At 54.6% G+C, this 14,744-nt stretch overlaps 2 protein-coding genes across 2 annotated transcripts; both read right to left on the bottom strand.

The window, feature by feature from the left end:
- Window positions 1–5,156: 5,156 nt before the first annotated feature.
- Window positions 5,157–11,768, bottom strand: LOC100539942 (excitatory amino acid transporter 5-like). Its single transcript, XM_031557106.1, has 10 exons — window positions 9,957–11,768; window positions 9,530–9,742; window positions 9,336–9,378; window positions 8,452–8,674; window positions 8,050–8,149; window positions 7,654–7,887; window positions 6,921–7,115; window positions 6,605–6,739; window positions 5,832–5,931; window positions 5,157–5,723 (listed from the first exon to the last, which is right to left on the bottom strand). The coding sequence occupies exons 1-10, from the start codon at window positions 10,052–10,054 to the stop codon at window positions 5,586–5,588; spliced, it is 1,479 nt and encodes a 492-aa protein (XP_031412966.1). The 5' UTR covers window positions 10,055–11,768; the 3' UTR covers window positions 5,157–5,585.
- A 37-nt stretch (window positions 11,769–11,805) lies between these two features.
- PRAM1 (PML-RARA regulated adaptor molecule 1) lies at window positions 11,806–14,744 on the bottom strand (the record flags this gene model as incomplete). Its single annotated transcript, XM_019609941.2, is given in 10 exon segments — window positions 11,806–11,984; window positions 12,143–12,177; window positions 12,391–12,424; window positions 12,558–12,644; window positions 12,647–12,719; window positions 12,923–13,016; window positions 13,224–13,278; window positions 13,466–13,593; window positions 13,762–13,807; window positions 14,657–14,744. Coding segments are annotated over 10 exon segments (645 nt in total), but the record flags the coding sequence as incomplete, so codon positions are not given.

Raw genomic sequence — 14,744 nt, 5'->3', positions numbered from 1 at the left:
AGAATGCTGTCACCTCTGAGAACTGGCAATTAGGAAATTATGCTTGCTTCTTTTTGAGCCAGCTTTTCTATTTTATTCCCTGTTATTACAATATTTTCTGGGCCTTAATACTCTCATTCTTTCTTGCTACAGGAATGGAAGAAGACGGCTCAGCTTCAAGAACATCTGTGAGTGGAAGAGATTGGCCTCGCACACCAGCGTGGTTTGGGGTGCCTGGCTGGCCCTGCTCCCCATCCCTGGATTCTGGGATGGACACCCAGATGCTGCTGGTGGCCATGGGGAAGGGACATTGGGCCCGAGTTCAGCTCTTGGTGTCCATGTAATGACTGCTGAGCTTGCCAGGGCAGCTCTGCTGTCCCCCTCCGATCTCCCAGTTCCTCTGTGAGTGTGCATGCTGGTCCGAGGGGGAGGAACAACGTGAAGCTGATTCGTTTAAGACCATGTCCAAGGAAGGAAGAGAAAGGGAAGAGGACAGGCTGGGTTGAATTGGTGAAATTTAGACAGCCTGACATCACCTGAAGTTTGTGAAACCCACCTTCTGCAAAGCACAGCTGAGTGATGGTCTTGCAGCTGCTGGGGTTTGGTGCAGCAAAAGAAAGGTGCTGGGCTGGGGGGGCTGTGCAGGAGGGAGCTGAGTGAGTGGGAGAGCTCCTCCGTTTTGCCTTTGCTTAGCACTGAGGGTGTCACCCCTTCCTAAGCATTGTCTTGCAGAAACCAAAGAAGGAAGATGGGCTGATGCTCAAGGAGAAGCTCCTTGTAGCAGCTGCAGCTTCCTGCTGTTGGTGCTCAGCTGTGTGGAAGCTCAGTGGCTCATTAAAACACCACATTGTCATACTGCTTTAATTTGTTCATTATTTTTTAAAGAATAATGAGAGGATTCGTAACAGTTCCTATCTTAATAAAAACCCCAATGTGTTCAGGGTCGTAGGCTCAAATAAGAGGACATGGGTAGCCAGTAGGTGGTTGGGAGATTGGCTGGGGAGCAGGCTAGCCACAAAAGATGCAGAAGATGGGGAGGGGTGACGGTGCTGCAGGATGACATGCTGGGAGATCGCGGTGTATTTTGCAAAAGCAGAGGTAATAAGAATAAGGGTAAGTGCACGGAGCTGGCTACAATTGCAGATGCAAAGCAGGAAAGAGTAGTGTGCTCTGAGATATGGGTGGTAGGTTAGGTGTAGACAGTAGCAGTGATAGGTGCATGGGTAATAGGGGATGTGGCACACGTAACTTTAACCCCATCCATCTTGTCTCTGCTCTGCAACATGTTTCTTTAGGCTGAAGCCAGGAAACGAAGGCTGCATGCTGTGCTGAGCTGTGATGGCTCCATCCTTGGTCCCAGCGAGGGGTAGCAGGGAAAAATGTTACCCAAGTGTTGGATAGCACATTTAACAACGTGGAGGTAAAGAAAAAGGTCACAGGTTGTCACAGGGGTTTACCACAAATAGTATCATTAATTTGGTGGATTTCTTTGATGATTAGAAGTACCAGAAGTGGAAAGAGCTGTAAGAAAAATGGCAATGGGAGAAGCTAAGCAGGAGATTCTCACCTGGGAGGACGCAGCAATTTGCTTACCTTCCAGGAACGCACCTTCAGTTTTTCTTTGCATTGAAATATCACACGTGCTATGAAACCCTGAGCTAGAAGTTGCTTGGAGATCCCATAGCTCTGAACTCCCTGCCAGGAGAGGTGCTCAGGAGGCATGAGAAGCGTTGGTGTTCTTGCACAGTCATCTAGAGGAGCTCACAGACAGGTGTGCATGTTCAGGAATTGGATGCACAGCTCTGACCGGTGATTACATGGATGGAGAACCCCTCTCTTAAGAGGTCCCCCAACTGGAAATTGCTGAGGGAGCCTTAGCAGTAGGAAAATCCACGTGGTGGATCAAACAAGTGTGCTTCACAGTGCCACAGGCGTGCAGGAATGAAGAGAAGATGATAAATGATGCAGTCCGTGTGTATGTGCTGTGTCGGTGTGCTTTGGTTTGGGGATGTAGGAAGCTGGGGACTGGGGAGTTCTTCGTGTGAAGGATGGATCTGGCATCCGCAGCCCGCCTTGCCCTGTGCTCCATTGTGGGAGCGTAGTGGGAGGATGTTGGTGGGGACTTGACAACCTGGATGCATTCGCTTGTTTCTCTGTCACCCTCAGGACTTTGTTGTGCTGGCTGTGTGGAAGGGAGGCCAGAAATCATGAGCCACTGGTGCAGTTTGGCGGTTTTGTAGCTGAAGATGAAACTGTAGTGGGGGTGAGGATGCTGCAGAAGGAGAGATTCTGTAGAACTGCCCAAATGTTCAACCTCAGCTTAAAAGAGCTGCAGTGGGAATTCCAGATCACACTGCAGTGATGGTGGCAGTCAGAGGACCTGTGATGTTCATCATTGGACTGAAGGTCTCAGAATTTCCTTTGTAACGATGGCTTCAATTCGTCTGTTCCTACAAGGCGGTTCTGGTTGGGCTTGCTGTGCTCTGCCCCGTCTGGGGACGTGGTCAGGTCTGGGACGTGGCCCCTTTTTGAAACAACATTTTCTACAGTGGTATCAGTGCTGTGCATTTGAAATCCACGCTGAGCTGCTGTTACACTGGTTAAAAATAATAATAATAATAAAAAAAAAGTATGGAAACTTTCAAAAAAAAAACCAGCTTCAACCAGAGCCAGGGGCTGCGTTTTGTTGGATTGTGTCATGCATATACATAAATCACTCTGAAAGTAATGCCTCTTATTTCCTTGGGAACTACAACTGCCACAGAGAGCACTGTAACACCATGGCCCAAATTCTCAGCTACAAAGCATTCTGTGGTTTGAGTTCTGAGGGGTCTTAAAGCCCGACATTGTTCAGTCTGTAGGTGGACAAACATTCTTAACAGCTCCATGCGTGGATTGCTTGTACCTGGCTGGAAAAAGCAAAGGTCTGAAGGAATACAGGCAGATAAGACCTGCTTTTGTAACTGGTTGTGAGCAAATGAATTGCTGTGCACAAAGTGTCTGTGTCAGTGTTTTATTTCCCGCTGAAGCCTTTGTGTGCAGGAAGCACGCATTGGTGCCCACGTTCTTGAAGAACAGCTGTTAGTGCTGAAGAGCAGATGATGGGATGTGGGGAGAGGAGGGATCACCACCATGTGGGCCGGAGAAACTCACAGTCAAAGATGAGGATTGGCATTGGATTGCCACTGGGAGCAGAGGGGGAGGAATTGTGCCTGGCTCTGAATGGAGGGATCACGAGGATGGAAGTGCCAGCAGTGTTTGGTCTGTCACAGCAAATACCTGCAGCTGGGAAATGGCGTTAGAAGGAGAGATGGAAATGGACTTAAAACACCCGAAGACAAGGCAGTGTTCTTGAAACACGGGAGCACCGTGTTGCTGTTAACATTCTAGCACCAGAACGTGGTTTGGGGTAATGCTTTGCAGACATCTGCAGACTTGTGGAGACCAGGTGGAGGAGGGGGAATGGCCAAATAACCTCGTGGTCGTGGTTCTGCACGTGGAAGGACTGGGCGGCAGGTTCTGAGGTGAGCTGGCCGCAGGTAAGTGGAGCAGCAGGGTTGGGCTGTGAGCACTGTTCCAGCCCTGTGTTTTCTTTCCCATAACGTCAGGGTGACCCACGTTCTTCAATTGGCAGCGCTTCCATCTATCTGAACTGCTGCTTTCAGGAGCGAATGTCTGTGTAATGAGAGTGGGGCGGGACCCATCTGCCTTTGCCTCTTCCCCTCTTTTCATTTACTTCCTTATTTCATTTCCCCGTAGAGCTTCTCATTTTCTCTGATGCAACCACAGATTGAGAGCTGCAAACGCCGACCACTGTCTTCGCTGCGAACGGAAGAACATGGCTATAATCCACCACCCGCATCCAGAGCTCCAAAGAAACATCTTTTCTGCTTCTTTCAGCATACAAGATAATTAAGGGATTAGCTGAGCTCGCTGAGAACATCTTGTGATGGATGTCTTCAGATGTCCCAACAAGTGCCCGCAGTCTCCGCGCACAAGAGGAGCAATGCTTCTCGGCATACAGCCGATACAAGACAGTAACACTGTTTGATGGAGCAGATTCTCAGCTCCAAAATACTGCTTTCCAACATAGCCACTGCCGTCAGCTGTGCATTTACACCAGTGATGAGCAAGAGGTGCATGAGCTGAGTGCCTGGTGCGGGTCATAGAATCATCGAATCCTTGGTGGGTCGTCCTCAGGTCACCTCCTCCCCTTCACCAAGCCCGCTGGTGGCATTCCATTTCCCAAACAAGGCTCATTTGGCCAAATGGTTGGGTTTTCTACCAGAATTTTGGGAGATACCAGAAAGCCAAGGGCTTCTGCTACCTTGGTTAATAGATACAGAAGCCTTAAGTAGCTTCCATGGGGGGTTTATTGCATAGAAGCAGCTTCTGGTGATTTTCCTCAGCGAGAATAATGTTCAGATAACAACCCTGTGCCTTTGCCCAGTTGCTCTCCCAGCTTTATTAAGGTATGGTACACGCTATCTTTGAGGCTGAAGTAGTTTTCAGTGTGCTGAGCAGAATCCTTCAGTTCATCCCATTCCCACATGTTGCACCCACAGTCCCAGAGGGGGACAGTGCTGCTCCTGGTGCTGCTCAGTGACTTTGGGCCCATTTTTAGTGGCTTTCATGACTTTTGGAAACCTCCTGTCCCTCAGCTTCTGGTGCATTCGTGTTACTCTGAGTGCAGAACACCATGCTGACGTTTTGGGATTGGATGCATTACTCTGCTGGTGCTGCTGGGCTTATCCCAGTCCTCATCAGCTTGTTAGCTGATCTGTCTGCCTGCATCTGAGTAATAGGAATAGCTCAATTCATTTCCTTGTGGGTTGTGTCACCTTTTAGAGAAATTCAGTGATGTTGGTGTGAATTTAAGCTGCTTCTGTCGGCCTTGTGCTGGGCAGTAATGACGGCCCTGGGCAGGAGGGGGATGTGGTGGCATTGCAAGAGGTGAATGCATCCAGCAACACACAGAACGTGTATGAAAGACTTTTGTGGAGAAGGCTGCCCTTGGGAGCAGTGTTTTAAGGCTTTCATTGGAGTGGGAATTTGAACGCAGGAGCACAGCTGCAATGGGGTAATGCTGATAAACTGATGCAGCATGCTGATCACTGCTGCAGCATCCCGTTCTGCTCAGCTACGGCTTTGGGTTCTGGGCAAAAGATACGCTTTGTTTTTCAGATGAGAACCTAAAAGATATGCATGTATATATATTAATATGTAATATATATTGGTATGTATTAGTGTATATAAAAAGGTTTAAAAATAACTATTAACACCTGATGGCATGCAGCCTGGGCAGCAGATAGAGGCTGCTGCCATAAGATGACAGCTCCAGTTCCACCTCTGCTGCTCTCTGCCATCACCTCGTAGCTGTTCCCCAATCCCCTGAGCAGCCTCATGGAAGGACAGGGCTGTGCCATAACCCAACTGCTATAGGCAGGGCAGTCAGTCCGGTCGTGTCCTCAGCTCCAGGCAGCAGGGTAGAAAGGATAGAGAGGGGTTTGCTGCCCCAGATAAGGCCTTTGTCTCGCGGAGCAGCCGTGTGTGGCATTGGGAATGCTTAGCACCGAGGTCCCGTCCTGCGGTGGGAGAGCTGCAACCTACACCTGGCAGATGTTGTAGTGCACTCCCATCTGCTCGAACAGGGTGTCCTCAAGCAGTTGGATCACGTTGTCTTTGGGATGCAGAAGTGGGGGCTCTGCAGAAGGAAACTTGTCTGTGTCGCTCACTGTATCTTGCTGTCAGAAAAGATAAAAATGCTGTTTCAGTTTCTGAACCAACCACGTTCTTTGTGTCTGCGTGGCCTCAGAGTGCACCATGCTCCCAGAGTAACCAACCAGACCTACCCTGGGGGGCTTTGGGGCAAAGTCTTTCTCACAGACATGTTGTATGATGCCAGCAGCCAGCGCATCCCCGAGGACATTGGTCATGGTCCGAAATCGGTCCCTGGAAGAGAGAAGCACTGAGGCTGCAGCCAGCGGTCCGTATGGCATTGCAGCACGTGGGATGCAGCCCTGCTGTCCCTGCTGCTGCCAGGATGGCAGTGAGTGAACACAGAGGGGTACAGAGCTCCCATACTTCTTGTCTCGAGCTCATCCTGCTCCTCACCCGCCAGCACAAGGGCTGCCCCCCGGGTCGGAGATGGTCTCTCTGTGTAGGAAGGCCAGTGTCATTTCCCTTCTGATGACATGCAGCTTGTAAGATGTATGCTGCCTATTGGATGTGCCCGTTTCCTGCTGCATGGTTTTATTCAGCAGGTCATGCTTTTATCCTAAGCAGTGGCATTTTTCCACCTCTTTGGTGGCATCCCCGTATCCTTCCTGTCTATCTCTCGCAAGTACACATGCACGATTTTTTTTCTTAACTTATTTGAGACCCCTGGCAAAGATGTGGTGTGCAACAGTGGTAGTGATGAGCACTCCAATCAGGAGCAATCAGGTAAGAAGTTTTTGCTGATTGTTATCATTTTGGGAAAAGAATAGGAAAAGGAACGAGCTTACACGTGGCTTCTGGCCTTGTTCTGAGGTCAGTCCCCATTTCCTCTGCCTGAGGGAAGTCCCAGTGTGTCCCCACTACCGTGTGGTGTGACACACACACCGTGTGCCCAGAAAGGACTTACAGGGCCCAGTCCACTGCAATGATGAGCGTGATGTCAGCAGTGGGCAGCCCCACCGAGGTCAGCACGATGACCATCGTGACGAGTCCCGACTGTGGGATCCCGGCCGCCCCAATGCTCGCCGCAGTTGCTGTTATGCTGTGGAAAGAAGGCTACAGGATTAGTGTCCTCAAAAGGTGGTGCGGAAGTTCTCTATGGACCAGGGTGAGCTCTGGAAGGTTCCAGCACTGCGGACGGCTCATCCATGGCACATCTGCTGGTGGAGAGTGGGATGGGATGCAGTGCCCACATCTCCCTGCCTGCTGCTGCACACGTGTACCTTATTGTCACGATCTGCCCCAAATCCAAGTCGTACTCGTTGACCTGGGCGATGAAGATGGCAGCAACTGCCTCATACAGCGCCGTGCCGTCCATGTTGATGGTGGCACCGACAGGAAGGACAAAGCGTGCCACACGCCGGTCTATGCCGTTGTTTTCCAGAAGACACTTAAGGGTGATGGGCAAGGTCGCCGAGCTGCAGAGCAAGGAGCATTAAGTCATGATTTGCCACAGCGTCACCAGTGCTGCCCTTGGAGTTACTGAGCAAGCACTGCAGAAATAAGAGTCCAGTAGAAAATTAAGCAGTGATGTTATATGGATTGCTGTACCACCAGCAGCCATATCTCTTCGGCTTACAGCACCTGGAGGACACACAGAGCACACACTGTTGGCCGAGCAGTAAGGCTGCAGTGCTGATGGGATAACCCAGAGCCCCCCCTGCCCTGCTGGGTCCCGGCAGGGAGTGGCCACTCTGCCTTCTGCCCATCGCGAGACCGGGAGCGGTAATGCAGAGGCTGCTGGAACTGGGTGTGAAGCTGCCGTGACAGTGGGCAGGGCTGAGCATCCCACTTCCCACTGCTGCTGGGAGGGATCTTCTTTAATGTTTTATCTTTCTTGATGTCTGTGGTGCATCTCTTCTGCCACACAGCCAGCCCTACATGCCTCTGCATCCCCCACAAGCTACCCGCATCCTGTCCTAGCTGTACCCACGTTTTTCAGCCATGTTTTCATACCTGGAAGATGTAGCTAAGGCAATCAGTAAAGCTTGCAGTATCCCCTTAATGAAAGCATAGGGGTTTTTCTTGGTGATGAGTATAAAGAGCAGCGGTAGGAGCACAAGTCCATGGATGGCCAGCCCCGACACCACGGTGATGGCATACAGCCCCAGCTTCTGGCTTGTAACCGATGGGTCTTCCATCTCCAGGATCTTCCCAGCAATGAGAAACACGATGCCGAAAGGGAAATACCTGCCAAGAATGAGGGCAAGCGCTCACGAAGACTAAGCAGTGCAGCAGTGATGACAGCATTTGGGACAGCTGTGCTGCACTGAGTCCATTGCTCACAGCAGATACGTGGGGCTGCAGGACTGGCAAGCGGGTGAGGAAGGAGCGGAACTGATGATGACTCACCAGACAGCCATGGAGACGATTTTCATCACAGCTTCGTTCAGACACTGGCACACGTTGACCAGCGGCGCTCCTCGCTCACCCATCTTTCCCAGGAGGAGCCCTACAGCCCAACACATGGACCCGTGCTACTGAGCAGTACCCAGTGCGCAGTGCTGTGCCCTTGGGCTGTTGACGGAGGAATCTAGAGAGGGATGGACTGGCTTTTTGCTGACGGCTCTACCGGTGTCCCCAGTGCTGCTCTCAACACGCTCCCCCCACCCCAAATCCTCGGATTGGCTCTTCGGTTCCTGATACGCTGAGCTCAAGCTCCTCGCCCTCACCTCTCCCCATAATCCGCCCCACGCTGATCCCATCGCCTCCTACTCATTCCCCCCCAGCTCCCTCCTCTCCTCCTGCAGGTACCTATGGTTGCAGAGAAGATGACGATCCCAAGGACGTTCATCTCGTTGCTGGTCCCTGGCAGGGTCCTGTACGTCATTTCGGGAGATGGTGTTAGCTCAAGAAACACGGGTCGGTGGATTTCAGGGTTTTCTTCATCCGGAGCAAAGTAAATAAAACTGAGGGATTTCCCTGGGATTGTTGGAAATCGTGGAGACTTCACCACTGGGACAATAACGGTTCGATACTGGGATGGAAACAAAGCAGAAGTTACTGTTCTGTGGGCAGCAAGTTCCAGTGAGTGGCCCTGCAGGTTCACTGGTGAAGTGAGAAACAGGGCATGGAAACAGGGCTGGCATTTGAGGCGGATCCCTGCCGGATCCCAATGTGGGATGAGAAAACGTTGTGGTCCCTACAGAGAGGCCCCTCCAGCCCCGTCCTGGCACCCTCAGACTCCCAGTGCCATGAGCTGCTGTTCTCCCTGCACCCTGCCCATCTTTGCCCCACCTCCTTCAGCCCAAACCTCATCACTCTCATCCTCTGCCCACACCCCTCTGCCCTGCTCCCCAACCTCACTGGGACTGGGATGGGCATGGGAGGGAGATAGGGGTGGGACTGGGGACAGGATGGGAATGCAGATGGGAATGGGTTAGGGACAGGGATGGAATCGGGATGGGATGGGGAGGGGGATTGGATGGGGATGGTGGTGGGATCAGAAATGGGCTGCGACTGGGGTTGGAGGTGAAAGTGGGACTGGGGCTGGCAACGGGGCTGGGGCTGGGCTGGAATTGGGACTGGGGCTAGGACTGGGACTGGAACTGGGGCTAGGAAGCCACCGCACAACAGTAGGGCCCAACTGTGGTGTTGCAGAGCAGGGAGGCCAGGCAGCCAAGGGGCTGGTTGCTCACCTGCTGGAAGGATGCTTCCACCAGGTTGGAAGGGAACATGTTCCTGAAGAGAGCAATAGTGCAGAGGTTAAAACCGGAGGGAAACTGGACACAGCTCTGTGAGGCAAGAGGCTGAGAGGAGGACTGATGTGCAGCAGTATTCCCAGAAGTCGTGGCCCACAGCCCCCACACTGCTCCCAGACCCCACAACAGACCTGATCAAATCCAGCAGCGCATCGGCGGAGCTGAGCACCACCTTCCCTGCAGAGTAATCCTCCTTCTGCGCGGCCGCACCGGGGTGAATGCTGACTACCAGGATGATCCCCATCGTCACCGCCATGAAAGTGGTCCAAAGGTAATAGGTGATGGTGATCACCCCCATCTTCCCACAGGCCCTGGGCTCCATGGTGGCCAGCCCGGACATCAGGCTGTGCCAGGAAACACCATACTCAGCACCCACTCCCAAACTGCATGGGGTCGGCGTTGGGGATCCTGATTGGAGCCCCTGTGTGTCACAGTTTTAAGAGGGAAAGAACCCCAAGTGACCCCCAGCTCTGCTCCCCTGCCCTGATCTCAGGGCCTGGCACCTGCACTCAGGCAGCTGTGTGTCCTGTCCTTTAGATGCAGACAATGATATCTCACCTGGAGGTGATCAGTGGCAGGATCAGCATCTTCAGCATCCTCATGAGCAGCTCTCCAGGAAAGGAGAAGTACTGCTTCTCCTGCAGGGAGCAGAGCATTGGGAAGGGTAGAAGTAGGGAGGTGTGCACTGATTGTGGGCGAAGGGCTCAAACAGGGCAGATTTGCTCTTTTTCCCAATGGGATCCAGATATGAGCTCGGTCCCCAGGTGTGACAGTGTGGTTTCGCTGCCCATCCTAAGGGATCCCCCAGATCTGCTGGGGGGAAGAAATCCCAACCCATGGGGAAATCCGTCCAGGAGCTGAGGAGGGGTGTTGAGCCAGTTCCCATTCCAAAGGCCCATCTCCCTATGGGAACAGCCCCATGTCCACACTTCGGTTGCTCCAGCTGTTGCTGCACTTTTCCCTGGGAGCAGAGTGCAGAAATGCTCCCACCCCTCTGTGTGCCCACCTGCCCCCGTCCTCCTACCCCCCACCAACTGCCTGTCCTTCCATCTTTCTGCCCATGCATCCATCCTCCATCTGTCTGTCCCTCTATCCATCCATGTCCTTCTGGAGGCTCCTTCCATCCCTCCCTCCCTCCATTCCTCCCTTCTTCCCTCTATTCCTCCCTACATCCCTACATCTCTCCATCCATCCTCTGCCCAACCTTCCCCAGTGCCATGTGGATTTCTCTGGCATTGTGGGGTAGGGGCAGGACCAGGGGCAGCGGGATGCTGCCACTCTCATGGCCACGTGCATTGGGGTGCAGTGGGATTACACCCCGCTTCAGTTAAGTCAGATCATCCTCGCTGCAGGCAGTAATGCTACAGGGTGTAATTGAAGTGACAAATGCCAAATCCCCGCAGGTTACGTGGGGATGTGCCAGCAGCAGCTGAGCATCCCATAGATCTGGGCTGACTTATAACCACTGTGATTTTAGCACGATGACATTTAATGGCCCTTTGGGAACAGGAGGGGACCCCTGGGAATCTGGTGTGGTTTGTGCTGGACTCGGCTGGATGCTGAGCACCTGCACCAGCAGTAGAGGAGCTCGGCTGTGGGATACCGGCACTGCTGTGCCACGGATGGCCCGGAGCAGTGAGCACCCAGCCCAGGGCACAGGGCAGCAGCTGCCCTCCCCCCCACCCCCTGCAGCAGCGCAGCAGGGTCCCCAGCGGAGGGATGCAGGATTTGTCCTGCCACTCTGGGGCCAAAATAAGAAGAAAACCCATCTGCGAGAGGTTGTTCTCAGACAGGAGCCTGCGCGTTCAGGGCTGAGCCCTTCCATGCTCCCTTTGCTCCCACCCCATCCTTACCAGCTCCGTCAGCTCCAGCGCCCGCAGCAGGAAGCCCAGCAGGCAGCCGGTGGCCACCGACAGCATGGACAGGGTCAGGAGGCCGTTCTTGCGCCAGAAGGCCCGAATCTGCACCCAGAGGTGTGCGGAGCCCATGGGCAGCGAGCCCAGCAGCGCCGTGCGGGCGCAATCCCACATGGCCCCGCTCAGCAGCAGCTCCTCGCCCCGCGCATCGCAGCGCCGCTGTGCCAGCCCGTAATCCCAGCCCGGGAGCTGCCTCGGGAGCCCTTCCCGTAATGGAAAGTGACGTCCTGCAGCGGTTAATCTGGGCTTGGCTTTCTGTGGGTGAATGCAGTGGGGTTTAACCCTTGCCTGCTGCTCGCACCCCGTGGGGCCGCATGCACCAGGAACGCAGATGGAGCTCCGTTCCCAGCACAGTTCCTGATCCAGAAGAATTCAGGTCTGTTCCCGGATCTGGAGGCGGCGTTTGGGCACTGAGCACATCCCCATCCCACCCCACATCTGCACCGGTGGAAGTGCTCCGTTGGGCAAACCCCGCCCCCCCCCAAAAAAAACAGCCAAAAAACACAGCTGGACCACACAAATCAGTGCCACATTTCACACAAATCAAACAAAGCGCCGCGGGGCTCCATCTGAAGGACCTTCCCAAACCTCTGCTCTGCAGGGCCGACCCTCGCAGCCCCTCCAGCGTCGGAGCTTCAGCCTTTGGGGTCTGGTGGTGCTCCCGGTCATTCTGTCGGTGGGAACAGATGTTCACTCATCAGCACTGCAGTGATACAGCTGCCCCATTTGAGCGCTCAGTAGGGCACTGTGGGGGCTCGGGGTGTCTCAGAGGACATGGAGGGCTCTGCCTGGGGCACGTGGGACCAGCAGTGCTTGACTCATACCTACCGTACAGATCAACATCGTCGTAGATGTCTCTGTCCCTGTGGGGGAAAAGCTGTGAGTGGTCCAGGCTCCCACAGCTCCCACTATGATGGGGCAGCTCTGCTGCTGCTCTGCTCCATCTCTGCCCCTTGTGCCCCCCCTGCAGAGGTGGGGCACATCTCCCTGCAGCCACCAGTCACTGCCACAGCTGGGGGGGTTTGGGCCAGGGGGGAGTTGGTGCTGGGAGGAAGGGCTGGGGAAGGGATACTCACAGGTGCAGCATCACAGCCCGGGGCACATAACCGTCTGCAACAGAGTGGGGAGAAGCGTGTGTGGGCTGTGCACCCGCAGGGGGAGCTGGAAGGGAGCAGAGCGGCTCCAGGAGTGGAGCTGGGATCCCTCAGGATCAATGCTGAGTGTGGGGCAGCGGCCGACTTACACCTCCGCTGGCTGTTCCTGCAAAGGATCTGCTCCTTGTTGGTGAACTGAATGACGTCCAGGATCTCGCCCCGTCTGAGTGGAAGGTTCTTCCCCCGCCCCTCTTCTCCGTCGTCGCGGGGTCAACCATCATCTGGGTCAGGACAGTGATGTTCCCTTCGAACTGAAACACAAGCAGAGAAAGGCTGGCTGAGCTCCAACCGCTTCCTCTATGGAAACAGCAAAGTTCTCCAAAGCACAGCGCCGTGGGGTCGGTGGCCTGCTGGGCACCGCCTGCTCCTGGAGCACGCAGCCCCTCTGCACGCCATCCTCCCTGCACAGCGAGGGGGAGTTCAGAGGGAAAAGCAACCATTCCTTTCTGCTCACCTTGAATTTCTTTTGAAACTCCCTGTCTGCTTTCTCTTCCTTCTTACATTCCTTGAGTGTCATTGGCTTCGTCTTCCAGGAGTTCTGAGCAACTCTGCAGAGAATGTTGTGAGTGGTGGGAAGGTTTGGCCCTTGCTTGGGTTTCTCCCAGCACTCAGAGGTTCCCCCTCCTCCCCATCCCCCCCAGGGCTGCTGGGGCTCTGTGGACAGATTCTCATTGCAACTCCAGCAGATACCACCAAACAACAAAGCGCTGGGGAGTCTCGGCAGACCCACAGGAAGCGCTCACCCCCCTCGTTACCTTTGTGCAGCAACCAGCAGTGCAACCGTGCTGGGGGCCCGAGCAGCACCTCCCCCTGTGAAACCAAGCATGGAAAGGGCTGCACGGGGTGATGGAGGCTGAGAGCATCACTTCCCATGGCCCCCAGGGTGCCCACGCCCCTCAGGTGCCATCTGTGTCCCTGAGACCAAGCTGATGTCACCGGCCCCACTGGCTGCCCTCCATCCTTCAGGGCACCCCGACCCCCTTTGCCCCACACTCACCCGCTCTGCCCCCACCTCCTCTGGGGTGGAGATGTGCTGGCGGCCGGAACGTGGGGGGCGGCGGAAAGCTTCGGTCTCTCCTGAGCAGCTCAACGCTCTCAACATCGTCGTATATTTCTTCCTCACCACTGGGATGGAGCAGAGCACCGTCGGGGAGCCATTCAGCCACCCAGGATGATGTCTGCACCTCTGGGGGTGCATCGCGGGGGGCCCCGACCCATCCTCCCACCATTCCTCCTCGTGTTCTTCCCACTCGGTCAGAGACCCAAAAATAAAAGTGCTTCCTCAGTACTGACCCTGCTGTGCTCAGAGCATCCCGCGGTGGGAACGGCGTTGGGGAACCTGGGGGACAGAGGGAGCAACAAGGGGTTCTTTGGAGTCTGCAGCTCAGCTCGGGGCTCAGGGACACCCAGGGTGGTGTTGGAGCAGAGTGGGGTGGGGGACAAAGCCAGCAGCACATCCGAAGAGCGACACCAGAAAGCAGCTGGGGTGTGCAGTTCTCCTGAGGAAAGGAGGAGGTTGTACAGCACCCCAGTCCTGGTGTGAGATGGGCAATAGGGAAACATCGCAGGATGGTAGAGAAGAACTTTGAGAAACTGAGGGAGAAGCAGGATTTCAAAGAAGCTTAAAGCTGTTAGAAAGCAGCAAATGTGCTCAGCTCTGGAAAGCCATCACAGAGCTCAGCAGGGCCTAAGCCAAACAGACACCAGCACACACACATGGCACCGAGCCCTGCGTCGTGGTGGAGGAAGACACCAAGCTGGCAGTGTGGTCCCATCGGCCAGAGCTCTGCCTGCACTCCATGCCATGCCCATTCCCATCCTATACCATTCCTATCCCATATCCAGCCCAACCTGTATCCACCTCCAATTCATTTACATCCTCACATCGCATTCAGCCTCACACCATGCCATCCCCATTCCCATGCTGCACCCAACACCCCACTGTACCCATCCCCATTCCATCCCCATCCCCACACCATACTATCCTCACCCCTTCTCCACCTCGTTCCCATCCCCATCCCCATCCCATCCCTGGTCCATCCCCATCCCATCCCCATCCTCATCCTGTACCCATCCCCACACCGTACTCATCCCCATCCTGTACCCATTCCCTCCTTGTCCCCATGCTCACCCCATACTCATACCCAACCCGCACCCATCCCCACCCACCCCCATCCCCACACCGTACCCAGCACAGCACTCCGCGACCCCACAGCAGTGCGGCCGGGCTCCCCGGGGGTCGCAGCCCTATGGAACTGGAACTTCTCCAGATCCAC

Source organism: Meleagris gallopavo, chromosome 30 (assembly GCF_000146605.3).
Source record: "Meleagris gallopavo isolate NT-WF06-2002-E0010 breed Aviagen turkey brand Nicholas breeding stock chromosome 30, Turkey_5.1, whole genome shotgun sequence".
In the NCBI taxonomy this organism is placed as follows: domain Eukaryota; kingdom Metazoa; phylum Chordata; class Aves; order Galliformes; family Phasianidae; genus Meleagris; species Meleagris gallopavo.
This window is presented reverse-complemented; position numbering and strand designations above follow the sequence as displayed.

Excerpts from the sequence above, each read along its gene's own strand:
- LOC100539942 (XM_031557106.1), bottom strand. The coding sequence starts at position 10,054 with ATGCTCTGCTCCCTGCAGGAGAAGCAGTACTTCTCCTTTCCTGGAGAG. Across the intron at positions 8,675-9,335 it reads TGGAAGCATCCTTCCAGCAG|TATCGAACCGTTATTGTCCC; the intron begins GTGAGCAACCAG and ends TTTCCATCCCAG. Across the intron at positions 5,724-5,831 it reads TTGCCCCAAAGCCCCCCAGG|CAAGATACAGTGAGCGACAC; the intron begins GTAGGTCTGGTT and ends CTTTTCTGACAG.